The sequence below is a fragment of the Aspergillus caelatus genome (genome assembly GCF_009193585.1).
Source record: "Aspergillus caelatus strain CBS 763.97 unplaced genomic scaffold BDV27scaffold_58, whole genome shotgun sequence".
Classification (NCBI taxonomy): domain Eukaryota; kingdom Fungi; phylum Ascomycota; class Eurotiomycetes; order Eurotiales; family Aspergillaceae; genus Aspergillus; species Aspergillus caelatus.
Window position 1 is genome coordinate 123,329 of NW_022475321.1, and position 27,296 is coordinate 150,624.

The window sequence follows — 27,296 nt, forward strand, 5'->3', positions numbered from 1 at the left end:
TAGACTAATTCACTAGCGGCGACTTAGCTCTTAGTCGGGACTGACTCAATCGTGGCCTGGAACCGCAGGGGGTTCGTGGAGTCTGACATGAGCACAAAAGGACGTAAGGTGAGGCGAGAGCCCAGTTTTTATAAAACATACATGGGCCGTCACGATAGGGTAGGGTTGGCTAAATCACTGTTACCCCACAATTCATTAAAGTCCGAGACAGTGTGACAAACAAGTATGTACCTGCAGCGTTGCACCAAATATCTCCATTTGTTTATCTTGGCTAATACTACCCAACGGTACTTTGACAGGCAAACAATGGCGTTGTCTATGGTGACAGAATTGCCTCCAGGCACGCGGGTACTATCGGGAGGGTGCCGAGCCTTCATCCACGGTTCCATTGCTCTATCGGCATCGTGACATGCTCTATGTAGCGTTGCCGACGATCTCTCGGGATGACCCGAACACGATGTAACCATGCAGTGCACCTACATTCAAGTGGATCGTGGTCGTTTTCTGAGAGGGTTGTTATGTTCTCTAAACTTTCGAAGCTCGGAGATTGCTTGACAAGGGTGTCTTGAACCTTCATGTAACTTTAGCCCTTGCATATATTTCCTCCCCCCCAACCTTCCAGCTTTCCACGATCTTCACTCAACCTACATACAGCACATGGGGCTCCTTCGAGAATATGCATCATCGAGGTTTCCTCTCAGCGCTCGCTGTGCTACCATTCGGCGTAGCCTCTGTCGCCTCCCCTGGTGACACGGCTGTGATTCCTGGATGGCATCTGCAGTCTGCCCTTCACGCACCTAGTAATCTGACCGACCTATCCCTTCCGACGGCTCATAATCTGGGCTCCTGGTATCGGATCGGCTCTCGGGCTACTGTCATGGCAGGGCTGATTCAAAATGATGCTTACAACGACACACACCTATTTTATTCCAATAATCTTGCAACTGTCGACCAGACCATCTTCCGCGCCCCGTGGCTGTATCGCGAGGAGCTCAGCCTTACCACACCTCCCAAGGGACAACATATGTTCCTTGTCACTCACGGTATAACTTCCAAGGCGGATATTTACTTTAACGGAAAACAAATTGCATCCAATTCCACTCAACAGGGATCATACGGTGGCCATCGCTATGACATCACGCCCTTTGCCCGGACTGGAAAAAATGTCTTGCTGATCCAGGCTCATCCAACAAATTACCTCCGTGACTTTGCCCAGGGCTTCGTGGACTGGAACCCGTACCCGCCTGATAATGGAACGGGAGTCTGGCGGGACGTAGAACTCAAGCAGACGGGACCGGTGTCTATGTCATCGCCGCGGATTTTAACAGACTTCATTGGTGTACATACTGAGAATGTTACTGCCACTATCAAGGTAGACATTAAGAACCACGAGAATCGCACGGCCAGTGGTGTTGTGCACGGTACCATCCAGGCGCAGGATCATGCATCCCAGACGGTCGCGTTTTCCAAGCAGTTCAAATTAGAACCACACAAAAGCGCGACAGTTTCGATTGATGTTTTGCTGAAGAACCCCAGAATCTGGTGGCCCGCGGCCTGGGGTGAGCAGCCACTGTACACGGTTCAGGCTAAGACCACTCTCGGTCAAAATGAGGTCTCGGATATCGCGCCACCAACGCAATTCGGTATTCGACACGTTACGTCAAAGCTTAACTCGTATAATGACACTGGATTCAGCGTCAATGGATACCCGTTCCATGTGAAGGGGGGAGGTTATAGTCCGGATATGTTCCTCCGGTTTGACCTTGAGCATCTGCGCAAGATCTTCCGTTACATGTTGGATATGGGTCTGAATACGGTGCGCTTGGAAGGAAAGCAGGAACATCCAGAATTGTACGATCTTGCTGATCGTATGGGATTGATGGTGATATCGGGATGGGAGTGCTGCGATAAATGGGAAGGGTGGGAGGTAATTGGGACCCTTTGCCTATGTGAACTGTAATGGCTAATTGATGCAGTACAACGACGAAGCGAACGGAGTCAAGTGGACGGAGAAGGACTACCCAGTTGCCGAAGCTATTATGCTCCATGAAGCAGAAATGATGCAGGCTCATCCATCGATGCTGGCATTCCTGATTGGGTCGGACTTCTGGCCCAACACCAAGGCCACAAATGTGTATGTCAACGCTCTGAATCGTATGGACTGGCCCAACCCGATCATTGCATCAGCAAGTAAGCGCGGCTATCCCAAGCTCCTGGGTCCATCTGGCATGAAGATGGACGGGCCTTACGATTGGGTACCGCCCAATTACTGGTACCACGATAAGTTGGGGGCAGCATTTGGTTTCGGCTCGGAACAAGGGGCCGGTGTGGGAACGCCCGAGCTCGGCAGTTTGAAGCAATTTATGTCTCCCCAGGACTTGGATAATCTGTGGATGAAGCCGGACGAGCCGCAATGGCACATGAGTAAGAATGACTCGCCCTTTGCGGACCGCTCCCTGTACAATGAGGGGCTTTTTGCGCGGTACGGGCCACCCACCGGACTGGATGACTATCTTCGCAAATCGCAGATGGCGGATTACGAAGCGACTCGGGCTGAATTTGAAGCGTTCGCCATACGCCAGAATGCAACTCGCCCGGCCACTGGGGTGGTTTACTGGATGTTGAACGGCGCCTGGCCTAGTCTGCATTGGCAGCTGTTTGATTATTACTTACGACCGGCAGGATCCTATTTTGGGACTAAGGTGGGTGCCCGCTTGGAGCATGTTGCTTACGACTACGAAGCGCACACCGTTCATATCATCAACCATTCCCTGAACAAATTTGGGAAGCGGACTGTTACTGTGGATTTGATTGATCTCGACGGAAGATATATAAAGCATGAAAGTATCGCTACATACACCACTCCAACAACATCGAAGCAGGTGGCAGAAGTACGCGATATAAAGAAAATCAAGGATGTCGGCTTCCTCAGATTGACCCTGAAGGACTCGCAAAAGGGCACCACTCTCAGCCGCAATGTCTATTGGCTTCCGTCTACCACGGAGAGCCTAGATTGGGATAACTCTACCTTCTACACCACACCTGTCACTAAATACACGGATCTCACCGCATTAAACAACATGTCAACTGCGTCCGTGTCGGCAAGCATGAAGACGACTGTGTCGAAACAAGGATCAACATTTGCCGAGGTGACGCTGGAAAATAATTCCGATGTGCCTGCTTTCTTTATACATTTGACGGTTAGCGACGAGAAACAGCAGGAGGTGGCGCCGGTATACTGGTCTGATAATTATGTTACCCTTTTCCCGAACGAAAAACTCACATTGACGGTGGAGTTTGAAGGGAAGAAGTGGGTAGCTACGTTGACTGGGGCGAATGTGGAGGAGAGGGAAATCGGACGGAGCTAGATTATGATCTGTGATGAGTTGAACTTGGATGCAAGGGGACTTTGGTGGATATTGCCTGACTTGTCTGGCTATTATCTGTCTGGTGTTCAGATGTCAGCACCTGAGCTAAAGTACTCATATCAATAGGTATAAGTAGCTACGCGTCAATAATATATAAATTGAACTGCTTCGCGCTGCTTCATTGTTCATCTTGTATCACAATGGGCCATTCAAAGACTAAATATATCCGAAGTGATACTGTCTAATGGTGTTAGAATGTTACGATTCTTGGATGTGATGACTCTTGAATGTCGTGATTCTTATATCTCCAGTTGTCCCTCTTCCATCCTTCAGCTCTACCTCACTATCTAAAAGCATGCTCAGCATGTGACCCAGACATGTGACAAATGGTGCTGCAATCTACCTCAGCATCGATGCTACTCACTTACCCTTCAGGACACTCTCGATAATCTGAGTGTGCTGCATCAATAGTTCATCCTTTAAACGTCTTCCAATAAGCTGGACATGGCATGGCGCGCCTTCGACCTCTTTAGGGGTATCTATATTTCATTAGCACAACTCTTCTCAGCCAAGTGAACCAGATAGATCACTTACACTCAGGAACATATTCAACATCACGAATGAAATCAGCATCAGCTGCCTCATCAGCTGCCCCAAAGGGAATAACACAAGCCGGATACTGTGAGTCATTAGAACCAGACTTCCCGGACACACGACAAAAAAAAAAAAAAATAAAAAGAAAGAAGAAAACCATACATCAACCAAATTAGCCAACATAGTATAAATCGGCAACCCAAACGTATCATGCACAGACGCACAAGTCTGATGTCCCGGTCCCAGAAGAACATCAAGCTTATTATCCAGGAAGACCTTTCTAATCGCGACGGAAGCATCTGCCTGCTGCACATTCAGATCGTACAGTTGTCGCAGCGTCGGCTCAGGCTCTGTCGCATTTGGGTTATATGTATATTTCAAAGATGGAACCCAGGGTTCTTCGCTTGCAGCGAGGTGACCAAGGGGTGTTCTATCGGGATCCATTTGGAAGAATTGAAATGCGATATTGCTAACCTCGTGGACTGGGGGACATTTCCCCGTAAGATCGATGATGTTATGACCCGCCGCGGCGAGTTTCTTAACCGCTGTCGAAATTGTCCGCAGCATATTAGGATGATACGGCCTCGTCGGGTCCTCAGGAAGAAGTCCTATTGTTAACGAAGGCTTCTGCTCAATAGGACTCGACCACGGAAGACCAAGCACCTGATCATCCACATCCTCGGGATGCGAATCAGCAACAACCTTGAAGAACAAGTCCGCATCGCGGACAGAATGACACAGCGGCCCAGCCACAGGCGCTATCCCAGTTAAACCTGGTCTAGCTGGACTCGTCTGTCCCGCATAAGGGACTCTTCCTCCACTGGGTTTGAACCCAAAAACGCCACAGCAAAAGGCAGGGATACGAATCGAACCGCCGACATCAGTCCCAACACCTAACAGTGATCCCCGAAGAGCAACCAGTGCACCTTCGCCGCCAGAACTACCTCCGGCTGCTAGATTGATCCGGTGGGGGTTCAATACCCGACCGAAGATGTTGTTATGGGACTCGGCTGTCATTAATGTCTGTGGGATATTAGTCTTGACGTATATTACTGCACCAGCTGCAAGGAGGATATCGACGAGAGCAGAATTGCTTGTTGGGACTGGGTTATCCAGAAAGGAAATGAAACCCAGTGTGGACGGTATCCCGGCTACATTGAATGAATCTTTCAGGCTAATGGGTAGACCGTGTAGAGGGCCGATTGTCTTGCCGGTCGTGGCGAGATGCTCATCTAATTGTTTTGCGCGGGTGAGAGCCTCATCGAAGAATGTTTCCGTGAGACAGTTGGTGAGTTGTTGGGCGATTGCTGCACGTTTGCTGAAGGCTGTTGTTACTTCTACTGAAGTGTATTCTCGGTTCGAGATCTTGGCGAGTAGGGTGGTTGCGTCTTCTGTGGTTGTGATTTCGAGCTCACGGGGCGTGAGGAGCCCGCTTTTTTCTGGGATTTCAAGGCAGTTTAGATTTGGGTCGGAAGTCAGTAGAGACTGGATTGAGGTTGGGAGACGCCATTCCTGAGGAATTTTGGCTAATGCAGTGGTTTGTTTTGTTTGGGCTTTTTGGTGCCAGGTTTGGATAGTCATTGTGTTGGATCTTGGGAAACGATTGATTGGCGAGAGAGAGAGAGAGTGTGTGTGTGTGTTCGTTTAGGGAGTCTGGGATTAAAATTGGTGTTAATGGCGAGGATGACACGGTGCTCGGGCTTTATAGAGTGAGGCTGGATTTGCCCCTCATTTTAGCTGCATGAAGAGGGGTTGGTGGAGGGCCTAATATAAATGCGCATATACTCCGTCGATATACACAGAATAATGTCCGCTTGCCCTGTCTACCGCCGCTTTAATGAGGGCGTTTACCGTCAGGTTTTCTGAGTAGATACTAGAATTGACGTTGTCAAAATAACACCGCTTGATTACACCACGGGGATAATCTCGACACTTCAGGTATCATTATTCTACGACACTAAATCCAGCGATCAGAGTGCGTATGTTGGTCGATCTATCGCGGAAGGAGACCTAGGCAGATCCATATTAGATGCATTGACGTTGGGCACAATATAAATTGCTACTTATGAACAATTCTGGATGTGCAGCTGGTAGTTCCAGGGAAATCCTTCCCAAGGAGTTTGCTATGCTCCAGGGCATCTGCAATGAAACGGTGATTTCCGATGAGGTTGAAACCCTTACTAATTGAATTAACTAGGCGTAACTTTGCAACATAGTTGTGCAATTTATACTATCGTGGTCCTCTAGCCTTCTCCCCGGAACCTCACCCTATTTCCTGCTGTACTACCCCCAACAATGCATCGGTCAAATCCCCAAAAAAGCGCTGTGAGGGTGAGGTTTTGCGGGGATGTGGACGGAGCTTGATAATATAGACATTCAGAAATATCAAATAGCGGAAAATCAGACCTCCGGATCCGCAGAGTACCCTTTATACCGCAGGTTTACTCTTCTAGGAGAACTTGATCATGACTTTCGTCTCTAGATGGTCAGAAAATCGTCGATAGGCCTTTGGCGCCTCTTCGATATCGATAATGCTGGAGAAGACGAAACCCGGTTTAGCTCTGCCACTTTTCACCAGTTCCAGCAGTGGCTCAACATATAGTTTGCTGTCCACTGCTCCACCACGAATCGTCATGTTCTTTTCCCAGAAGAGCGTCATGGGAAAGGTGATCGATGGTGAAATGGTGCTTCCTCGTTGAACTCCTTGGGAATTCGGTTGAGCAAAGTGTACCCCAATAACCGCTAAGCCACCACCCACACTGGTGCACTTGACTGCCTGTGTAGTAACAAAGGACTGATCGGGCTTCAAGTTCTCGTTGACGCATTCCTCTCCAACACAGTCTACGGTGCGCTGAACGCCACCTGGTTCCCGGGCCAGAATCTGCGCCGATGGTTCGCCCTTCGTGAAGTTAATCGGAATGGCTCCAATAGAAGCTGCGAGTTCCAGTCGATCTTCAACAGAGTCGATGGAATACACTCGAGAGGCTCCACGGAGAATTGCCGAATAGGCCGCCAGTAATCCGACTGGACCTGCCCCAAAAATAGCGATCGTATCTCCAGCCTCGAAGCCCGACCAAGTCACCCCTGCCCAGGCAGTAGGGAAGATGTCTGAAAGAATAACTAGATCTTCATCCTTGATGCCATCAAATTCCTTACTGAGAACAATCAAGGATTTGTCCGCAAGTGGGACACGCACGAATTCGGCTATTGAAAATGGCGTTTGCCAGTTAGAAATAGGTCCTTTCTCAATAATGACAGATGTTTCACTTCTCAAGAGATAACAAAGGATGATTCTGCAGAGCTCAACCGTACCTTGACAACCTCCCAAATCACCAAATTGATGGCCTTCTCCATACAATGCAATTACAGGGTTAATCGTTGGTTCTAAATCCAGCCGGACGCCATCAGGGAAGTCAGGGATAATGACGCGATCCCCAACCTTCACGGAAACAACATCTGCTCCAATTTCCTCGACGATACCCATGGCCTCATGACCAATAGAATAAGGCACCTGGTCGCTACCAAAGACCCCGTGGTAGTTGTGCAGGTCAGAGCCGCAGATAGCTGCTGAAGTGACTTGAACCACGGCATCCGTTCGCCTGACGACCTTTGCCTTCGGAATATCACGGACATAAACCTCGAACGGCTGGCCATCAAAAACAACCGACCGCATGGTTCTGCTCTTGCTATGTGTCTCTGCCATAATGTATAACGATATATATAATGTAATTGAAGCGTGGTGAATGTGGGACTATTCCTTGAGTGATTCTAATAAAGCATTTCCTGTTGGATTCATTCTTGTTGGAATTAACCGGTCATTATATAGCAATTGCTGATGACCAACACGGCGACCCCGTGTCACAACGCACAAGAGCCATGGTATACATATGACCTGACATCATCTTTTAGGAATTTCATGTCTTATACCAGGTCAGCCTCGGCCATGTCCAGTTTGGCTATGCCCCCAGGAAGGACTATAATCCCATCTGGAGACGGCTGAGATGTCTCAAACGTAAGCTAGGTCTGACGTAAAATAAGAAAGCCGAAGCGGGGATCTATATATACCAGGCTGTTGGAAACAATCTCATCGGAGATCTCCGTCACAAACGTGATTAGGTATCCATGAACCAATTCGGTATCCAAACACACGAGCTGGACGCCTTAAGTCTTACGTGAGGCCCAAAATCTGGTTAGAGACATACTGAGACACAATAGGGTGGCGGATATCCCGGGTGGTCAAAGCCTAAATGTTGACATTAATGGATGTCAACTCCGCAATAGGTAGGAGCCTAATCGTTGGTCCGTGAAGCCATGGGTGGTTTCACAGCTACGTACTTTTAGGTGATTGAAATATGCTATTTCTGGTCTTGATGGTTCCACGGTACCCTAAAGGCTGAAAGATAAATGTAAATGTAGCAACACGAAATGATGGGGAACCTATACCACTCTAGACATTATCCGGTATATTTGCACAGTCACAGATCGATCTGGTCAGTATTGGTATTACAAGAACTTGCAGTTATCCAGATGCTTATGGCTGGAGTGACATTCAGTAAATGCCTACTGATGTTGTAATATGCTGGAGGTAATATCATCGGGAATGGCCAGGTTGTAACAATATGTCTGACTTAAAGGGCCTATCTTGCCTGGTGGAAATTTACTATAAGTTTGCCAAGGGGGACGCAGGAATGGAGACTAAACAACAAATACGGGCGTGCTTCGGGGGATGCTACTAGGGCTCTGATTACCTGGTTGCTTCTCTCAGCCATTCCTTAATGGGCGGCTGTGTATATATGAATGAATGAACTTGACATTGCGCAGTGATAATTGGTGAAGTAAGTAGCTTTACGGTTCATATTCAACAATTTTCTTAGAGTAGCATTGAATCACTGTTGAATGCTTCTCACCAGTTCCGACCGCTGCATGAGGTGATCAGCCCTGGAACGACCTCTAATGCCGGGATCTAATGTCTTTCGCGCCTACCATTATCGGAATCTATTTGCTATTGCTGCAGCCTGCAAGCAAAGTGACCGGTCATTGAGAAGGGGTTTAGGAAGGGGGAGGGCGGAGGGTCAACATACATATACGTCAGACGTAGCGACAACAGATGTCAACTTGACCATCTGCAAGTCTTTTTGAATGATACTCGGAATGTTCGTAGCAAAAGCCTAGATTTAAAGGCGGCCCCTCGCGCATCAGGAGAAGCTCATGGATGCCGTTTGGTGTCTTCATTATCTTAAATCCTACCAATGAACACACCAGCTAGTGCATATACGCCTATCAATGTACACATTCCAGTCAGTGCATATACGAATTGGAGTACTAGTTAAAACGTTGTAGGCTAGCCTGACTCCTAACAAGCAAAGATCGATCGCAAATTTCGACCGCTTTCTAGGAGTATGATGAACCTACCGAATTTATATATATAAACACTGGGTTGGGATATTATATTTACGGGAAAGCTACTCTGTCTCGTATTCTGTAAGACAGTAGTAATCTAGATACTATATTAGATATAATAAAAGTGTCTTAGAGATTTAAAATCACGTATTACAGGGGCCGCTGAACTGAATAATAGATAATTAGGCTAATAGAGGCCTTGACGAGGCTCTAAATTTACGAGCTAAGAGAAAAGTTCAAAGCTGCCTGTACATTCAACGAAAGTGTCAAGACTGGGAACGAAAAGGTAGAGAAAAATATCCCGTGATATGGTGTATTTGATATGTCCCCCAGTACGGAACACCTATTTTTCCCGCTTCCGCCATGTTTGTTCCTGTCATCAAATGCTCAAGAACTTCCATTGCCTTTCGAAATAGCCACCGAATTGAATTCGCATATTAAGATCTATCCAGACTTCATTTCCATTCCTGAGGAAAAATCGAAACTGACCGGACGAGCTGGATAGATTGAATTGGACACTGAGATCATCCTTGAGGTTTCCTTGGATAGTCCCGAGATAGACTTGATTTACGACCGGGGCCACCACTATTTCGAATGTATTCGGGTCGACATATCCATCGACGAGCTAGACAGAAGGTATTAGCTTCATTCTAAGTATGCAGAAGGTATCACGTACATTTAAAGGGCCCCACGTGTGATTGACTCTCAGATATCCCTCTGGATACTCGATTTCCAATTCAGGGCTTTTCTGCTCAACAGTCCACACCGTTCCATCCTCCGACGGAGAAGTCAGATTGACATTCGCACCTGATACTTTAGTCAAAACGATCAGCATAGGTGATGTCAGTATGTGTACATACCAATGATCTCGTAGGTTTCACTCATTTTTCTTCTTCAAGATTGGATGGTCTGAAAATGTTGGCAATAAGATCGAAAACAACTTCTTCTCCGACGAGGAGGGAACACTTTATACCCAAATCCAGTCCCCTCTTTCCGCCCCTCTTTATTGAGCACACTTTTTCATAAATACTAGTGTTGTAGATCGCTCCTGATAGTGTATTTTTTCATTATTTAGAATTGGTCATAGTGGGCCTAGCTGAACGTAGGGATGTTGCGATGTCACATCAAAATCCGCTCTTCCCTTCCACTTAACCAATTCTAATATTACCCCGCTCACAATAAGAGAGTTATTTTTTGTTCCATTTCAGCTCTATCCTGCACGATACGTAGTATGAGCCCCACTTAATCTGTCTCGCAGTCAGCTGCCTGCGAGCCGCCACGTCAGTAGACTTCGGCAAAGCCCAATTTTTAGATCCACTAGAACGTATCAGAAACCATTTTACTGCATAGAGTGAGTGATATTTGAAATTTCAAAGATCCATTAGAATGGGGCCGTGCGCTTGTCCTACCGCCTACCCTTTTATATATCGTTCACCTTCACAATTGTCTTTGCTGAGGAATGACCTCTCCTGTCTCAGAAGATGCCACCACTTCCAGAATAACTCCAACAAGCTCTTTCACACAATTCCTGGGCAGTGGTGACTGTTCTTACCAACGCGAATATCGCACTGCCAACCCAAAAATGCGTATAGGAATTGAACAGTCTTGTTAGAGTTTTGAAAATCCATTTCCTGCGCTGGACTGGGTCAACTCCGATATATTGACAGGATCTGCGGGAGCTGCCAGTGAGCTTTTAACATGTGAACATAGTCTGAGGATTGAGGGGATTATCTACGTATTCCAGTAAATGCGAGTTTCATGAAGCCTTTTCCTGAGTACCGTCGCTGTACCGGTTTTGTCGAAGCTGAGAGGCATTCAGATTCTCTTCCTGGGTCAAGTAGCGTTCCGAGGGTAGCTGGCCCTCATCGTCGGTATCCTCGACTAGCTTTGTTTTCATCATCGGAGTCCTCACTATCGGAATTCGGGTCACTGGTGGAGTCGCTATCAGATTGTCCGAAAAGATCACGTTCGGGTCGGAACTGACATCACTCTGATACCCTTTGTCAGATCCCTGTAGACGGGATCGAGGCGCCATATTTAACAGTGCGCAAGAAAAGCTAGTGCAGGTAGAGTATATAGCGAATCTAACCAATACACCTATTATATTAGGACCTTTCCCTCTAGAATATGAAAGGTCTTTGTACAAGGTAAATATACGATTAAACTCAGCCAGCTGCTGGCCGAGCAACGAGCTTGATTTACAACTACAAGCTGCCGCGCCAACGTAGAAATAGCCCAAATTTAGATGGGTGACTATATTGATTCTATAAGAAAAACAACAAACTTCAACAAGAGCAGAAGCTGCTGCCCCGTTGTCACGGTGCGAGTCTACAACACCGATTCTGCCTATCGCGACTGTCTGTGTATGTGACCCCTGACTATATGTCTTCCTGTCAGATTCTGATCCTGTTGTAGCTCTTCGAGCTATGTCTTGTCTATTCGTCTGTATATAGCCTGATCTGTAGCCTACCTGCGTATTAGCTCTGATTAACCTGCCTGTCCTGAAACCCTCCCTGACAATTTGAAGAAAATTAGATTATATTAAAAGCTATGTTTAGTATTAATATTTTATTAATTCTAATCGATTAGTATTCTGATAGAAGATTAATAAGATTAATTTTAAATAGATACTGAACTTAACTGTTAGAGTGGATGTCGGGGCGGGTTCTTCATGTGATAACCCGTACCGACCCCAAACCCGCGCCGGTTTAGGTGAACCCGATCCGCGGGTTTCCTGTCAAGATATATACTAAGTCTAGTATAACATAGCTCCTGTAAACTAATCTAACTGTAGTTAAATCTAGATTCCCTAAACCCGACCCAACCTAATCTGGTAGCAGCGTTCATGGTATTGCTGTATGTATCATGATGATTGTTGTCACAGATACAATGATGACTCTGCATGGTGACTGTGTCGTATACCCTGCCCACTGCGCATAGACAACTCGGTCGTCGAGCGGCAACGTCGGAGTTTATACCCGTTGCCTTTTCAATAACGTATAGTAGCCCCCTGTCAGTCTTATTTTGTTAAGAGAAGAAGGGGGTCCTTCTAGCTATAAAGTTAGCCTGATGTTGATACTAGAGAAAGGCAAGAATCAGTTTTCTGTCATAGACTATCTACTTCTGCTTCGCCTACGTATCCTTACCTACTTGACAGGTCTTCTACCCTGAATAGTAGATAACTCTGACAGGTTCTTTATGTGATAAGACTCACCTCTCAAGTAGAATAATCAACGCTTTCAACCTCCATAAAAGTATATCAAATTATATGGCCTTACCAGCCAAGGCAGCTTTAAACCTGTATCATAGAAGGTGAAACTAGGTTTAAAAAAGCGGTTCTGGTGTATTGATAATGATGAGTCCAGCATTCTAGCTATGGGGAGAGCGAAGCTCGGCAAATGCTGAAATATCCAACCCCACGTTAAGCTTCTCCGTATTTCTTAACAGAGGAGCAACCTTTCCAGATATGCTGCACTGTCTATATGATCCGCTACTGCAGTTATGCTGCGGAGTTGTGATGTTGCGACAGTCGTGCGCCAATTGAGTAAAGCTGATCCCCTCAAAGCTGGAAGTCGAATTCAGTGACAGAATTCCGATTCGATGCATTCCTTTAGTCAGAGCGCCAAGTAGCGCACAGTCACACCCCTCAGAACATTGCTTGGGGCCGTCTCGTAGCGTTGAAAAAAGATTATTCATGGACTTGATGATTCCTGAAATCAGCGCTCGTCGGGAACTGTTGATCGCATCTGGAGTTGAGAAGGTATTGTAAGTGATGGGGTAGCTTAGAGATTAGATAGAAGTCACCTTGTATAGCGTGGGTCCCAGGAAGTCCACTGAAGCTAACAATTCCTGTACTCTCAGACTCGAGGTAAATCGAGGCATCTTGAAATGGCTTGGCCTCTTTGAACACCCAGGATACAAGAATCCATTTCTCGGCCTCATCCATCAACGAAGGGATCCAACAACTTGATGAGAGAGATTTGATCTTTAGATTGATGAGCCAAGGACCCGAGAACGGCTCTACTGCCTCATAGCATTCGTAGTAATCAACCAACCGCGCGATCTCCACTAGCCTGGCTAAAGACACTTCCCGAGGCACCATTCGTGCTCGATGGTGGATAATCAACATCAGGATTAAAAAAGGTATGGCCTCCCAATCCTGTACAGGGAATTGGAGACTGCCTGTGGCTTTCAGCGTAGTACCCTCCTCAAAGCCATCTTGCAACGACCGTTCAAATTGCGGGCAGGCCAATACCAGATGTTTTGACGACACACGGATCTGCAGACGGCGCCGCGGAGTACATTCAGGGGCATTGGTCGACTCAATCTCATTGTTTTGACCTCCTCTGTCCGCGCTTTTCTCGGCTTTATGCTGGTCGCTTTCTGGAGGTGTAGGGTTACTGAGTCCATCTGGCCACCCCGACGACGTGGTAAGATCCCGTAGGTTGTCCGGCAGATCCTTAGATACATTGTCCAGAATGAGGAAGATGTCACCCTTCGGGTCCAGCTCGTATACCAGGTGGTCCAGCTCGTATACCAGGTCTTCCATATGGGGCAGTTCTCTTTGATTCTCGAGGTATATTTGAAGAGTACTGGTATTTTAAGTGGGGAAAGAGGAAGACGTGGGGTTCAAACAACAACCCCGCTAAACAGTCCAGAACATCATGCATGATGCACAAGAATTTGTCAGATTCACCATTGGACAGGTTCAACAAGGATTGATAGGCTCGCTAAGTCTCTGACTTTAAGACTCGAGTGCAGCAATTATCGAGTGGGCATTTCCCGAATTTCATACGCCCAACACCAGTGGAAGAGATAAACGACTGGGGTTTCGGGGTAAAGGCAAAAATGGCAACAGAGGGTCACTACTACGACACAATGTCCCGCTTATCAACTTAATACTTGGAATAGACTCAAAAATGAAGGTTCGATCCCTCTACTTGTACCTTCAGGTTAGGACTTGTAAAACATGTCATGCCCACTGGACTAAAATACCAAAGGCATTCCAACCGTGCCTTGTACATACGCTCTGTCCCGAACAATAGGTAACAACACCTTTCAATGATGGGTTTCTTCAGTGTGGAAAAGAACATATTAATATGGCAGGAGGCAGTCGTCACCCACGATCGTATCTAAGAGAGAAGTAGAGCCACTGACTTTCCAAAGTTCCCAAGGGACTACACCCATGTATACCGCATAGTTGAATACTCGCGGAGTTAATTGAATTACCGACTAGTACTATAGCCCCTAAACTTAAGGGTTGTTACTACTAACATGAGAGGTTAGGTCAGGTTTCCTACCACTATTACTACAAAAATTGTGGTGCTGCGCGCTATATATCTACTACTATTCGGGCTCTAATAGAATCCTTTAGGTAACAATAAGCCCTAAATTGTATCAATCCGCCGCACCCAATCCTAGCAGCGCGACATGAGTCATGGTGGCTCATGATGAATGTGGACCAAAGTCCCCACTTAACCTAACTCCCGTACCCACCGAGTAAGTATTGTGTATAAATATGCCTGCAGAAAATGATCTACCCCTTGCCGAACTGAGTGTCCGATCGTTTTCCAGGTTGAATACTCGGTGCTTTAAAGGTCCGATTTTTCCCCCGTCATAAATCATGTCACGTCTCATAAATTCCGAATAAGTGGCTCCAATGCTGGATCAAATTTTCTCGAGTGCCTTCACATGGACACTTATTGCCATCCTCGCCGGGTGGTATCGTTATGCAACCAAACAGCGACCAATATTTCCAGTTGTGAATGATTACCAGGGCGATTTTTTCCGTCGCAAAGCATATCGCGAATACAACCAGAATGCGAAAAGGCTCATCGTCGAGGGTCTCGCCCAGCACGGTAGTCCGATCACGTTACGTACGCCGGACGGGCTGAAAATCGTGCTTCCATCTGCTCTGAGCGATTGGGTCAAGACAAACAGGGACCTCGACCACCAAGAATTGATCAGGGAAGAATACTTTGCGGGATTCCCGGGATTCGAGGCTCAGTATACACTCCACGCCCCCGACAATATATTGATTAACCTGCTGCGGACGAAATTATCTCAGAACGGAGAGATTATCCCCACGGTCAACCGCCATATTGGACCGGCGCTCCAACATTACTGGGGTGATAGTGGCATCTGGTCTCCCCTTGATTGGGAAAGTGATACCATGGGGATTATCTCTCGCGCGGCAGCCTCGATCTTCGTAGGTCCCGAGAAGGCCGCAGATACAGAGTGGCAAACGGTCGTTCAGGCCTATGTGCGCGAGTATTTCGCGGCCGTGAGGGAGCTGCATGCATGGCATGCCCCGTTACGGCGGATCGTACAGTGGTTTCTACCCCATTCCTCGGCATGTCGAGAGCTTTTGGGCCAAGCTCGCGCAATCATGCAGCAAGTTGTTCAAAAGAGGGAACAAGAAGCCAGAACTGCAGAGCAGCAAGGCTTGGCTGCACCGCAATACAACGATGTTCTTTCCTGGACCATGCAAGTCCCTAACAACAAGCACCCAGCGGGGGATATACAGCTCGCTTTGGCGATGGCAGCATTGTTTACCACCACTGAACTCTTCAGGCAGATTCTGATCGACATTGCGAAACATCCCGAACTCGTCGAGCCATTACGACAGGAAATCCAAAAGTCACTGTCAGATCACGGTCTGGGACTTGCTGCGTTGGCAAAGATGGAATTACTCGATAGCGTGATGAAGGAGTCGCAAAGACAGATTCCTGTTACAGGTAGGTGTCCATAATGACAGCGACTAGAATTGAGTCTAATGTTAGGCTATAGTGGGATTGGAGCGCAAGGTCATCCGTGACACATCTCTACCGGATGGGACGAGACTTCCCAAGGGATCTCATATTGCGGTCGACTCAACCGACATGTGGAATCCAGAGGTTTACGAGGACCCTGAAGCATTCGATGGGTATCGTTTCTTGAAGCGACGTCATGCAGGAGAAAACGCGAGCCAATTTGTGCAATCCAGTCGAGAGCATAATGTGTTTGGGGGTGGTAGACATATATGCCCCGGTCGCTTCTTTGCCGCTACCGAGCTGAAGTTATGTTTGGCCCACATTCTGTTCGAATATGACCTTCGGTTAAAGGAAGGATACGATTCGCAACCTATGGCACACGGGGTTTATGCGATTGTTGACCCTGTGGCTCAATTGGAGATTCGGCGGAGAGAAAAAACTGGGGAATTAGCATTTTGAATGGGTGCTTAAAAAACTTCTTGTACTTTGTTCTCTTGCACTAATTGAATTAACATATAACGCTAGGCGAATACATGCGAGCTTACAAAACTGTGCAAGGATCACCATCGCTGACAAGTAAATTGCTTTATTACATGCCAATGCCCCTCGAGAAGTGATTTGCAGCAATTCCAGCGATTATCATATCATTATCAGCCAGAACCTCTGTAAAGGACACATGCGTGAGTATCCAATGAGAGGTAAAATACTATTGGTATAAGATTCACAACTCAGGATATTGCTTCAGACATAAACAGTGTCTTATATTATTCTAATTTTGGCGAAAAGTTCGCACTTGTCCCGTTTGGTCACAAGAGGTCAGTCCCACTGCCAATATTGCCATTGCTGGCCAATATCTTTATTAAGGGTACTGTTCTCTTTATCACTGTTCATCACAGACAAATGGATCAGGGTAGTCTAGATACTACAGTAATATCGCTGGTCATGAATTAGTCTAGTAAAATAGTAAGGGTATATTACTCTCTAGGTCAGGATATTCTGTTCTTACCAAGGCGACAGATCGCTGAGTTAACAGGGGAGAGTTGGATGAACTACTAGATTATATATAGGCCTATCAATCTATAAGTAACATAAATAGAGCTTAGGATACCCTAATTTAGTGAATAAGTTACTATTTTATAAGAAAAGGTGCCAACTGGATTATAATAAATCGCTGTACTCTAGGAGAGCCTTAGAGGTATAGACTGTGTGTCTGTAATTTATAAGTTCGAGTTAATATCTATCTTTGTCTTTCTTCCTTTCTTAGGTTAATTCCTGTTTATATTGACAAATTTCCTATAACACAGACAGCATTGCTCCGGCCCTTGCGTTAAAGACTTCTCATTTGCTATCTACCCTGAACATTAGCTAACCCTAGCGTTAGACGCAACTAAAAAACTGCTCGTTTGTGAAACTAATTTTGAAATTACACTAACTGAGCCGCTTACCGGTTATGTTAATGTAACATGTGTTTAACTTAGGCTAATATTAGCTCTAATAAGTGTCGGCCAAGCAACGCCTGTCTCTCACCAAAGTAAGTACAGTCATCCACCCACTGTGGGCTTGCCTATCATAAACCTAATCTAGACAAATTCTTAAATAGATGGTGGTCGGCCTTTGTTCCGGCGTAATGCAGCATTGGAAACCCCCGTTCAAGCGGACTTGTCACTGAGCCAGCAAGTAGTTGAATCGACGGATAAGGAATGATAAGCTGGGTGGGGAGAGTGCTACTATGCAATGAAGGACTCAACAAGGATCTGAAATAGGTAGTCTATTAAATGAAATTGTACTATCGCCTTGATGGATATCGTTATAATCTCACTTTAAGCTCCAATACTTAATTCGGATGAAACCCATGATTTATCTCAGAATACCTCAGGAGTAAAACCCGCTCTGTATGCCTCCTGGGCCATTTCTGACTGTCCCTGTTGGATTTTCTGCATATAATCTTGCCCAAAGGCAAACATAGCAGCGCTAGTCAAAGCTGCACCCCGTGCTTCCGCCTCCGCCCTCTGGGCAACCCAAACAGGATCCTACCAAACAAGTATTAGACAGAGGGTGCTTCAGTGGGAAAACAGTATCCAAGTAAGGGGTTTATTGTAAACGTACATTCTGCATTACCCAAGTTCCAAAAGTATCGATAGTTAGACCGGCTTCTTTGTTGTTCTGATATTCTTCCCGGGCTTCTTTATCCGCTGATTCGAACATTTTGAGGGCGCATTTATAACTCTCTTTCGCGTCCTCAACACCAGCCTTGGCGCCTGGGTTGGAAGCGGTAAGGCCATCCGTGTTGGTCCGGTATGCAAACCTGGAGGCCTTAAATGGGCGCTCGGTTGCTGGTTGCATGTTTGCGATAAGTGATACGGATAAGTAATAAAGGAAAATAAGAGAGGAGAGGAGTAGAAATGAAGAGAGCTAGACTTCTAGTGATGGAAGGGAAGTTTGCAGGATTCTTATATTATTGAGGCGAAGGGAATCTGTCAGCTATACTAGTACTACGTCTCCACAGTTCAGCTGAACAGTTAATGCCACCTCAGCTGGGCGGGGTTTTGAGCTGAGGGGGAGAATATCTTTCTAAACTCTATTACCCACTAATGTACGCGAAGCGAATGGATAGCTCATTCACCCTTTCCCATATTCAACATAGCCACAACTTGCTGAACGATTTTCCCCAGGCTGCTGACCTGACATAGGCTTCTTCAGTGTCACATGTCTTCGTCTCATGATGAGCAGTTATCTTTAGATAGTGAGGTAGAATTGCGAAGGATAGGAGAGCAACAACTTCATATCATAAGCATCATCACATTCCAGACTCGTAACATTCAGTATCCACGCTGTTAGATTGCTCTGAAAGCAACGCTACGGGCGTCTGCGACAGCCACGGGAGACACGCCTCTATGGCTGCTGCACTCTGTCCAAGTATCCGAGGAATTTTTGGCAAGTGTCTCTCTACCTGCGTAGGTATGATGCGACTCGTAGTTTTAATCCTAATTATTAAAGGTTCTCATGGCCAATACTCTGGATTATCAGATTCTACAAGTTAGGATTAAGGTGCCATGGTATACAGTGCGCAAGGGAAGCTCCCCAGGGAAGCAAAAGGGAAATTTATAAAGAAGAAGAATGAAATAAGAATAGCAAGAGTATTACAGGCATATTCTTCCAAGAGTGATATTGCACAAGTCACACCATACCTATAGAGCAGGTATATTCGGAACTAGTGCGAAGGGGTCCAACCGTCTATCATCGGTCATCATGTCCCCTCTAAGGAGCCACGTTATCCGCAGATCACCGTACTATTGGGATCGGTGGGCTTTGGCCAAGGAGTATTACCTGAATAAAATTGTATTCTATACAATAAGAGGCTCTAATCATCCCCACAAGTTGCCTCTTTGCCGGATGCCTCATAGGGATAGACCTGGCGGTAATTACTAGGGCGGGGTTGGGCCGCAGCCTTGGTATAATTGGTCCTGATTTATCCGATATGTAAGCTTTCAAACGATCAACAATGTTGGTGAAGGCGACGGACTTCCGGGTCAACGGATGCTGGTCCGTGCACTGCGATGAGATGTACAGATTTGTCGACTTCACGGGCGTCATGAACAAGCTTTCGGACGGCCCCAATCTGTCCAGTCTGTCACTGAATCATAATGAATGGCTGGGCTTTAGGAGAGCCTTGGGTCACAGTTTTTGATCAATACCTGTCTTTATATCCGGTTTTTGTCTGAGGCTAAATCTTCTTAAATAGTAGTAAACCTCTTCTGACTCAGTTACTACTGCCCCGGTCCTTGCGTTGAAGGTTTCTCATTTGCTATCTACCGTGAATAGTGGGCAGTCTTAGAGTTAGGCTACCGATCACCAATAGCACAGACCTTTGTGGATAATGTATTATATAGAGAATACTGGACTAACCTGAGTGACAGGAAGCCCCTGCCGACCTGAGCGGTTCATGGAGCGAATATGAGCAATCTGATCGCTCTCACTCCAATGCTCAGGCTGCTTGGTCTATTTCATCTCCTTTTTATCTCCCAGTATTTACACTCCTCCGATGATACCTACACTACTTGCTGCCGATTTGCGGTGTTCCTGGGGGCGAAGGCTGGGACATGGTACTCTCAGTAGGCCGCTACAATCTGTCTTTCAGCTCATGTGAGAATTTCATCATCTCTACGCTGTATCATTAATTTGTCCCCCACAATCCAAGCTCAGTTGTACTGTCCATTCTATAAAGCTTAACATGCAGGTCCAATTACAATAAGGCGGGGTAGGTCTTTGATCCTGAAGGTCGCCGGGCTTCTATCAAGAACGTCAACAATGTTTTAGCTCAAGCCTTCATCCTAACGACCAAGTTTACACCAGTCAAACAAGGATTGATCCAGGCGGTTGGCTCTTGCTTCCCGTTCGCTCATAGTATGCTCGCTGATCTAACCCACTTTGATCGCGCGTATGCGGACGCTCATACGTTCAGCAGCGAATGTGACTGTGACTGCGCTCGTTGCGGAATCATTTATATGCATCACTCCACGTAGAGTATGGGACTGGGATTATCGGTAGAGCCCACCGGGCCTCAACCATCCAGCACTATGTCACTTCTACATACTCATGATGGAGATGTCGCCCTTCCTATATTGGCTCTCCCGGTTGCAGATCCGCTAGCTGACCTGGTTCACACACTTCGCATATGTTGCATTATGCCGACCGGTATTGATGCCACCGTCGGCGACTATCGGCGTGCTGTCGGCTGCAAAGATGAGGGTCTCCTTGCTGACAATATCTCCTTTGCACAAGAAACATCTACAGTTCTGTGCCATGCTTACCGCGTACAATATACCTGTGCAAGCTTGTACTCCGCCATGATGTCTTGCCAGTCCGCAGACGCGATATCCGCTACTGAAAACCTTGAATATGTTATTGATCCAAATCTACTATTCATTAAAAGACCTCTAATGGCAGACTGCGTTGAGAGCTTTGTGGGACGTAAGGTGCATATGCTAGTGCGGCTTGGTTGCTAGAGGAAGTTCTTGATCTGAAGCTTCTCGCCTATCGTGAAACATATTGCGTAACTACAGCCATCATCCACTAGTTATACAAAATGATTCCCCTCAATCCGCACCGTGTTCATCATTCACCTGTGCACTGTATCTAGCGAAAGGACTCTTCTCCCTTAGACGCTTACCATGTCTCAGGAATATATACGGCGCCAGGCAGTACACAGTTGCCACAGCCGCAATAATACTTGTCGCGACGTTTGATCCGAGCCCGGAATACATTGGATACGCAAATAGAGGAAGACAGCCGGAGGACAGCGCGCGTAAGAAGCCTTGTACAGCCAATGCTGACGAGGCGTAGATAGTATACGCGTCGGAAATGTACCCACTCAACGTGTATGAGAACTCAGTCGCTGCAAAGCCAATCAGCACGAGGCCGAACATGGAGGCGATCCAAGGGACAATGACGAGTGGTGGAACCGTCCAGCTGAAAATCCAGAGTCCAATGGAGAGTGCGGGCGCAGCAATCGCAAAACCGCCGATTTTATCTTCTGGCTCTGGTCGCTGACCGGCATTCTGTCGGGAATTCAGTTTGTGATAGTCCCAAATGCGAACAAATCCACTCATTATGATCCCAGGAAACAGGGCAATGAAAGGCAATGAGGTCGCCCTTGAGCTCCAGCCGAATTCACTGTATACTACGGTGAAGGACTCGGTAAAGAGGTACATCATACCCCAGGCCGAGGCGCTGAGGATGGAGACCAAGATGAGGATAGGTTCCGAGACACCAACCTTGGCTGGTCGCACCAGAATCACCTGTACAAGCTCTCGGGCGCTGTTAATCCGGTCAGGGTTTGGTATATCCATGTTTACTGCTCCGACTTTTGACTGTAGATTGTCAAAACGGCGTTGAAGCAGGGTCGTCGGCCGGCTCTCGCGGACGGGTATAAGGAGGAAGAATATCACCGCGCATGTGATGGCGGAAACATGGTAGAGCCAGCGCCTACAGATCGAGCAGTCAGTAAATCGCTGTATATACATATAGCGGGCCCCTGGTGTACTTACCAACCAATTGCATCTACTATATATGACCCATAGATTGGGCCCACCGCGATACCGAGCATGGTCGAGCAATTCCAAAACCAGAGAAGCCACAGCCTTGTTTGTTGGGTATACAGATCCTCGATGCTTCCAGCTAGAACAATTGCCGGTACAGACGAGGCGAAACCAGAGAAAAAGCGGCCAATGAAGACTCCGGCCGGCGAAGGAACGAGGCCGACCAGGAGAGAAGAAATACTGTATGCACCGGCGGACACGAGGTAGGACTTTTGGCGACCAAGGGCCTCCGAAAATGGAGGCATTATCAGTCCCCCCAATGCTTGTCCAGCGCCATACATGAACTGAAAACCGGTGAGCATCACGACCCTGCTCATTGTGTACTCTGACATGGCGTCTTCTGCAGCAGATGGCCCCGTTGTGCTCATGACGGTCGTATAGAACTCCAAGAAGAAGATGACGCAGGCGTCATAGAACTTGCGCCGAAGAGGCCAGTTGCGTGGGAAGTCATGGTGATCTGTATCCCACCCGAGTGTCTTGGACCCCGTCTTTCTAAGCCCCCTGTGAGCGGCTTCGCGCTCGAGATCATCTTGTTGTCCACTTTGCTTTTCCTGTCCACTTTCGTCCATGTCTGCGGGAGTGGGGGGAAGGTATGCAACATGTGGGATGTCGCAAAAGTGCTACCATTGCGCCTGATTTAAGGACCGTTCCTGGATAGGTCCTGACCATGATGCGAGTATTGCTTCACGATCAACATCTGCTCTCCCTGCTCTAAGTGGGTCCGCTGACGTATAGTATCTTGACACAGTAGAAAGCAGTAATGAGCATGTTAGCGCATTCTAGAACTATAACTACGATGTGGCATAAGTTATGACCCTATCACAACTATCAAAAAGACAGGACAGTCATGGAAGCACAAGAGAACTACCCCTGTATGACCCATGGAAGGCAAAATGTCGAACCAGGACGATAAGATCGGGGTGTTCGTCCGGTCGTTCGGTTCCAGACCCACACTGCGGTTCGTATGGGTTCATTGCATCATTGTTACTCCGGTAGATCTGCGATCTACCCCAACCAACTCGGATGGGGGCTCCATCCTGCATAAACATGACGTGAGTAAATAGCAGTGCTCAAAATGGTTTCAAAAAAGCCGGGCACCACAACATCTATTAAACATATACCCCGCTTTCAAAGCCAATGCCATGGAAAGGGAGGAAAACAAGAAAGAAGCGGTAAAGCTTGAGGCTAAGAAAGGTTCTGGTGACCTAAATATGTCGATGAACCAGTTGGCAGCCTTTGCGAAGTCCACTGAACAGCAACGACATGTTGACGGGGGGTAGGACCTATTTAAGGATTCGAAAAGCTGACTCGAGTATGCTCCAGCACCTAATAGAAGGGCCATTCCTATGTTGCAATCGGCGGTTATAGTCGGATATGGTAAAGTCGGAACATGACACCATTCCTGATTGTCAACTCAAACGTAGCTGTTTTCGGCGCCAGATTTACCGTTACCTAGCTTTGTGGTGCAGTCCTGTAGTTGTGGGCTGGTAAAACGATATTGTCTGAGTAAGATTATACTTCTAGATAGTACTTCAAACTAAGGATTTAGTCTAAAACGTGTACTTAGGCTTCCAACGCTATATGTCAAGAACAAAACATAATCAAAGGAACATTCAATGCAATACACAAGCAGTGAGATTTTACATGCAGAGCCGATGAGGTAGTGTTGACCGGTGACAACGCTTATTCCTTATCAAGGAAGCCGATATTAACCAGAACATCTTTCAATGAGCCAGGTTCGAAAGGGGGATAATCCGGTTCGCACTTTGTCCCAGCAGAAGGAAGGGTACCATTGGTCCAGTAATCACGGATAATCCTTGACGTACATGATGACCCTTGGGCAAGAGTAGCGTGCTATAAAACCATGTTAGTTCTGACAGAGGTTTATTAGAAAACAGAAATCACTTACACCCCAGCCACCATGCTCCAGCAGAACACTACCCTCGAAACTAGCACTGATATTTTGGGCCGACCGAAGTGGAGTGGCAGAATCGTAAGTGTTGCCGATAACCATAATGGGATTCTTTGTCTTCGACTCGAAATTGCCCTCGTAGCGTTCCTTGGCGTCTATCTTCCACTGGGTGCACATCATAGCGACGGCGTTTCCGACTTCACCCAATAGATTGCTCGTCTGCGATAGGATATTGAGATCAGGCGTTATCTCTTCCAAAGTATGCTTTCCAGTTCTCTTCTCTGAGCAGGGGATAGCGAATGCCGCGTCGTCGCTCGTCTGCGCGGACGCGAATAAGCCACCCACTTGGGCTTCGGCCAGGTCCATGAACTTTGGCATATTCCCATCCAATAGAAAGTTGAAGGCAGCGGCCAGGTTGGGATAAGAACTAGGGGCGTAGAGAGCGAATCGAATGAAAGTTTTGAGGTAGCTGTGGTCAATGATAGAGTGTTCGTAGACGATGGGTTCTCGTTTCAGATCATCCAGAAGCTGGTATATGCTTTTCTCAAGCTGTTCGGCTGTCTCGTTCCGGCTAGCGAGGGCACATTGCTCCGGTGTCTTGAGGCACTGCTCGAAAAAGCTGGAAAAGACCTTGTCTGAATCTGCCCACACTTCGGTGTCACTGCAGGTAGGAAAGCCCGGTCAGTATTGCCCGTGCAGCGCCGTGAAGCTATAGTATCATACTAGTCATTAAAGTATTGGTGCGGGTTCATAACACCATCTAGGATGAGTTTATCCACCCGGTCGGGGAACATCGCAGCAACAGTAGATCCTAATACCGTGCCATATGAGAAGCCTAGGTTCATCAGCCTTTGACCTAGTCATATGTCTCTCGATGAATCCTCTTACCCCAGTACTTCAGCAGACCATCGCCGGTGACTGCATCCACGATCTGCATCAGATCCCTTGCAGTGAACGCTGTGCTGAGATATGCGCCATTTTCCTTCAGCTCTCCCTCGGAACAATACCTGGCATATAACCCACTGCCAGCCCACTGCCTTCCTATTCCCATCTCGTCGGAGGGCTTCGGGAAATCGTTTAATCGAGACTCTGTGCCAATTGCAAGTTTCTCAGTTACGTTTGTAGAGCAGTATGCAGTGAGGGTGTTCGCGGTTCCACTAAATTGCGGTATTCCGTTAGTCTCTCCACGAGGCAAGCTACAGGTAGCCTAGACAAACTTACCGCGGGTCATGAGCAATCAGGTCATAGTGACCTCCGGTCAAACTGGAATGTCCGTCAGCATCTTAGAATCCTAGATATCCTTGTTATCGCGTCATTGGTGTCCTACGCTTGTAGTATATCACCATCTCCAAACAGAGACAGTCTTGCCTCCAGACCCGGTCCTCCGAAGTTGAACAGAATGGTTCCCTTCTTTGGTTCACGAATAGCTGGGACTTTGAGGAGTTGGAGCTGGATCGTTTTGCCTGAATCGGGCTCGGTATAGTCCAACGGCACCGTCAAGTTGCCGCATTGAGTTGGCTCAGTAACTCCTTCGTCTTGACACGGACCCCAAGTTATCTTCTCGGAACGGGTATGTTTCGGGATCGCAAGCGGTGTGGCATAAGAGCCAACCAAGAGAGAGGTTAGAAGAAAGGTAGATTTCCAAGCCATTGTCATCAAGGTTGGAAGTTAGTGCTCGTTGTTTGTTGTTAATCGTGATAGAAAACATCTTTATCGACCAGGACTTCACCTTCTTAAATAGTTCAGCCTGTGAGTGCGCGAGCAGACTACATCATACAGATTGAAAGCGCTAGATATGGCCAAATTTGGGCAAGTTAGGGCCAAGAGAGTAAAACATTCCATGGCTACCACGATCTTACCCACTTCGGGCAGGGCTGAGTCCAGCTTCCTCCAATAGGTATTCAATATTACATTAAGGCAACCAAGAGCTGGGCTATCCACCTTGTAAAGCTTTGCTCAGCCTTAATCCTAGTGCCCTGGGTTGGCGTCGGGCTAAACACGTCGACACCGCCCCAGGCTCCAAGGTGTCGAGATTACCCGTTTTGGCTGTACGGAGCGCTGCCAAGAAGAAAACACTTGGACGGTGGGGCCAGCATTGACAGCGTAGCCAATCATGACAAGCTCCAAGGACTATACTAGCCGTCTCTTAGGTCAGCAGACCCACCACGCACTTCGGCGTGTTGGTCTGCCTCACCTCAACGATAAATTTGAAGCTATTCAAACTCCTATACAATATCGCCTTGAGTATCTATCCAAAAGGGTAATCTAGGACCTTCCTTATCCGCCTGACTAGTCTTTTTACTAGGCAGATCCCCTATATCTCTCTGTTGTGGTGGTTTATCGTACTCTAAACTTCCTGCTTTTCCAACCTGCCTAAGGCTCTGTAGTCTTTCCACCTCTATACAATCGGCAATTCGGTGTTTTACATCAAATACAGTTAATGGCCCATTATATCGGACTCTTCTTTTTAATTTCTGCCTATTTTGAGACTTCAGGGGTTGAAGATACTGTTGTAGATTGTCTTTAAGCTGAGCGGCTAGTTCAGTAGCTTCTAGTAAGCTCTGGAATACACGGTCAAGGCATTATATAAAGCTCTAATAAAGCTCTGGATTATTATCAATAAAGCTCTATACTTTACTAATACTTCGGCGAAGATCTTGTATTGTAGATAGCAGCGATAAGTTTAACAGTAGTGATAATAGTATTATAATTATCTCAAGTTCTGGAGCAGTCTCTAAAATCTTATATAGAGACTTCATTATTTTCTCTGAATCCAAAGAATATATACCTCACTTCTCAAAGGCATACCGTATTGTATATTATTTGAAAGTTATTGTACAAATAGGATAAATATATTTTAAGAAATTACTTTTATCGTCTATCTCAGCACTCCTTGAAGCAAGCTCATTGTTTCGCTTACAATAAAAGTACTTATAGGCTTAAAAAGATTATCCATCAAGAGGCTGTACAAGATATATTATATAAGAAGGAAAACAATAAGGTATAATATAGTATTGTCCACAGAACTGAAGAAATTCGTAGGTAAGATAGAACTCGTGGCCATCAAAAAGTAGTAATCGGACCTCGTTTTTAGAGATACAACACTTTGTATAACAGTAGAAATATTAGATGCAGTCAAGACCAATTTTATCTGAAGTATAGCCTTTAGAAG

At 46.7% G+C, this 27,296-nt stretch overlaps 10 protein-coding genes across 10 annotated transcripts; 3 read left to right on the forward strand and 7 right to left on the reverse strand.

The window, feature by feature from the left end:
- Window positions 1-225: 225 nt before the first annotated feature.
- Window positions 226-3,526, forward strand: BDV27DRAFT_171183 (putative glycosyl hydrolase; the record flags this gene model as incomplete). Its single annotated transcript, XM_032075530.1, has 3 exons — window positions 226-238; window positions 690-1,927; window positions 1,977-3,526. 3 exons carry the CDS (start codon window positions 226-228, stop codon window positions 3,366-3,368), a joined length of 2,643 nt encoding a protein of 880 aa, XP_031929127.1. The 3' UTR covers window positions 3,369-3,526.
- Window positions 3,527-3,673: 147 nt separating this feature from the next.
- On the reverse strand, window positions 3,674-5,543 carry BDV27DRAFT_171185 (amidase signature domain-containing protein; the record flags this gene model as incomplete). The annotated part of the gene is made up of 3 exons (XM_032075531.1): window positions 3,674-3,907; window positions 3,963-4,047; window positions 4,125-5,543. The coding sequence occupies 3 exons, from the start codon at window positions 5,541-5,543 to the stop codon at window positions 3,789-3,791; spliced, it is 1,623 nt and encodes a 540-aa protein (XP_031929128.1). The 3' UTR covers window positions 3,674-3,788.
- An 868-nt stretch (window positions 5,544-6,411) lies between these two features.
- On the reverse strand, window positions 6,412-7,665 carry BDV27DRAFT_171187 (glutathione-independent formaldehyde dehydrogenase; the record flags this gene model as incomplete). Its single annotated transcript, XM_032075532.1, has 2 exons — window positions 6,412-7,166; window positions 7,275-7,665. The coding sequence occupies 2 exons, from the start codon at window positions 7,663-7,665 to the stop codon at window positions 6,412-6,414; spliced, it is 1,146 nt and encodes a 381-aa protein (XP_031929129.1).
- A 2,076-nt stretch (window positions 7,666-9,741) lies between these two features.
- BDV27DRAFT_156350 (uncharacterized protein) lies at window positions 9,742-11,397 on the reverse strand (the record flags this gene model as incomplete). The annotated part of the gene is made up of 3 exons (XM_032072315.1): window positions 9,742-9,987; window positions 10,039-10,169; window positions 11,142-11,397. The coding sequence occupies 3 exons, from the start codon at window positions 11,395-11,397 to the stop codon at window positions 9,742-9,744; spliced, it is 633 nt and encodes a 210-aa protein (XP_031929130.1).
- A 1,405-nt stretch (window positions 11,398-12,802) lies between these two features.
- BDV27DRAFT_171188 (uncharacterized protein) lies at window positions 12,803-13,911 on the reverse strand (the record flags this gene model as incomplete). Its single annotated transcript, XM_032075533.1, has 3 exons — window positions 12,803-12,840; window positions 12,890-13,108; window positions 13,167-13,911. The coding sequence occupies 3 exons, from the start codon at window positions 13,909-13,911 to the stop codon at window positions 12,803-12,805; spliced, it is 1,002 nt and encodes a 333-aa protein (XP_031929131.1).
- A 1,110-nt stretch (window positions 13,912-15,021) lies between these two features.
- Window positions 15,022-16,573, forward strand: BDV27DRAFT_156352 (cytochrome P450; the record flags this gene model as incomplete). The annotated part of the gene is made up of 2 exons (XM_032072316.1): window positions 15,022-16,099; window positions 16,152-16,573. The coding sequence occupies 2 exons, from the start codon at window positions 15,022-15,024 to the stop codon at window positions 16,571-16,573; spliced, it is 1,500 nt and encodes a 499-aa protein (XP_031929132.1).
- Window positions 16,574-17,906: 1,333 nt separating this feature from the next.
- On the reverse strand, window positions 17,907-18,526 carry BDV27DRAFT_125929 (uncharacterized protein). The gene is made up of 2 exons (XM_032066448.1): window positions 18,221-18,526; window positions 17,907-18,144 (listed from the first exon to the last, which is right to left on the reverse strand). The coding sequence occupies exons 1-2, from the start codon at window positions 18,455-18,457 to the stop codon at window positions 17,977-17,979; spliced, it is 405 nt and encodes a 134-aa protein (XP_031929133.1). The 5' UTR covers window positions 18,458-18,526; the 3' UTR covers window positions 17,907-17,976.
- A 2,165-nt stretch (window positions 18,527-20,691) lies between these two features.
- BDV27DRAFT_156354 (uncharacterized protein) lies at window positions 20,692-21,120 on the forward strand (the record flags this gene model as incomplete). The annotated part of the gene is made up of 1 exon (XM_032072317.1): window positions 20,692-21,120. The coding sequence occupies one exon, from the start codon at window positions 20,692-20,694 to the stop codon at window positions 21,118-21,120; it is 429 nt and encodes a 142-aa protein (XP_031929134.1).
- Window positions 21,121-21,210: 90 nt separating this feature from the next.
- On the reverse strand, window positions 21,211-22,781 carry BDV27DRAFT_156355 (major facilitator superfamily domain-containing protein; the record flags this gene model as incomplete). Its single annotated transcript, XM_032072318.1, has 2 exons — window positions 21,211-22,099; window positions 22,162-22,781. The coding sequence occupies 2 exons, from the start codon at window positions 22,779-22,781 to the stop codon at window positions 21,211-21,213; spliced, it is 1,509 nt and encodes a 502-aa protein (XP_031929135.1).
- A 944-nt stretch (window positions 22,782-23,725) lies between these two features.
- BDV27DRAFT_171191 (TAP-like protein-domain-containing protein) lies at window positions 23,726-25,774 on the reverse strand (the record flags this gene model as incomplete). Its single annotated transcript, XM_032075534.1, has 6 exons — window positions 23,726-24,066; window positions 24,122-24,785; window positions 24,848-24,959; window positions 25,013-25,281; window positions 25,346-25,387; window positions 25,452-25,774. 6 exons carry the CDS (start codon window positions 25,772-25,774, stop codon window positions 23,896-23,898), a joined length of 1,581 nt encoding a protein of 526 aa, XP_031929136.1. The 3' UTR covers window positions 23,726-23,895.
- Window positions 25,775-27,296: the final 1,522 nt, after the last annotated feature.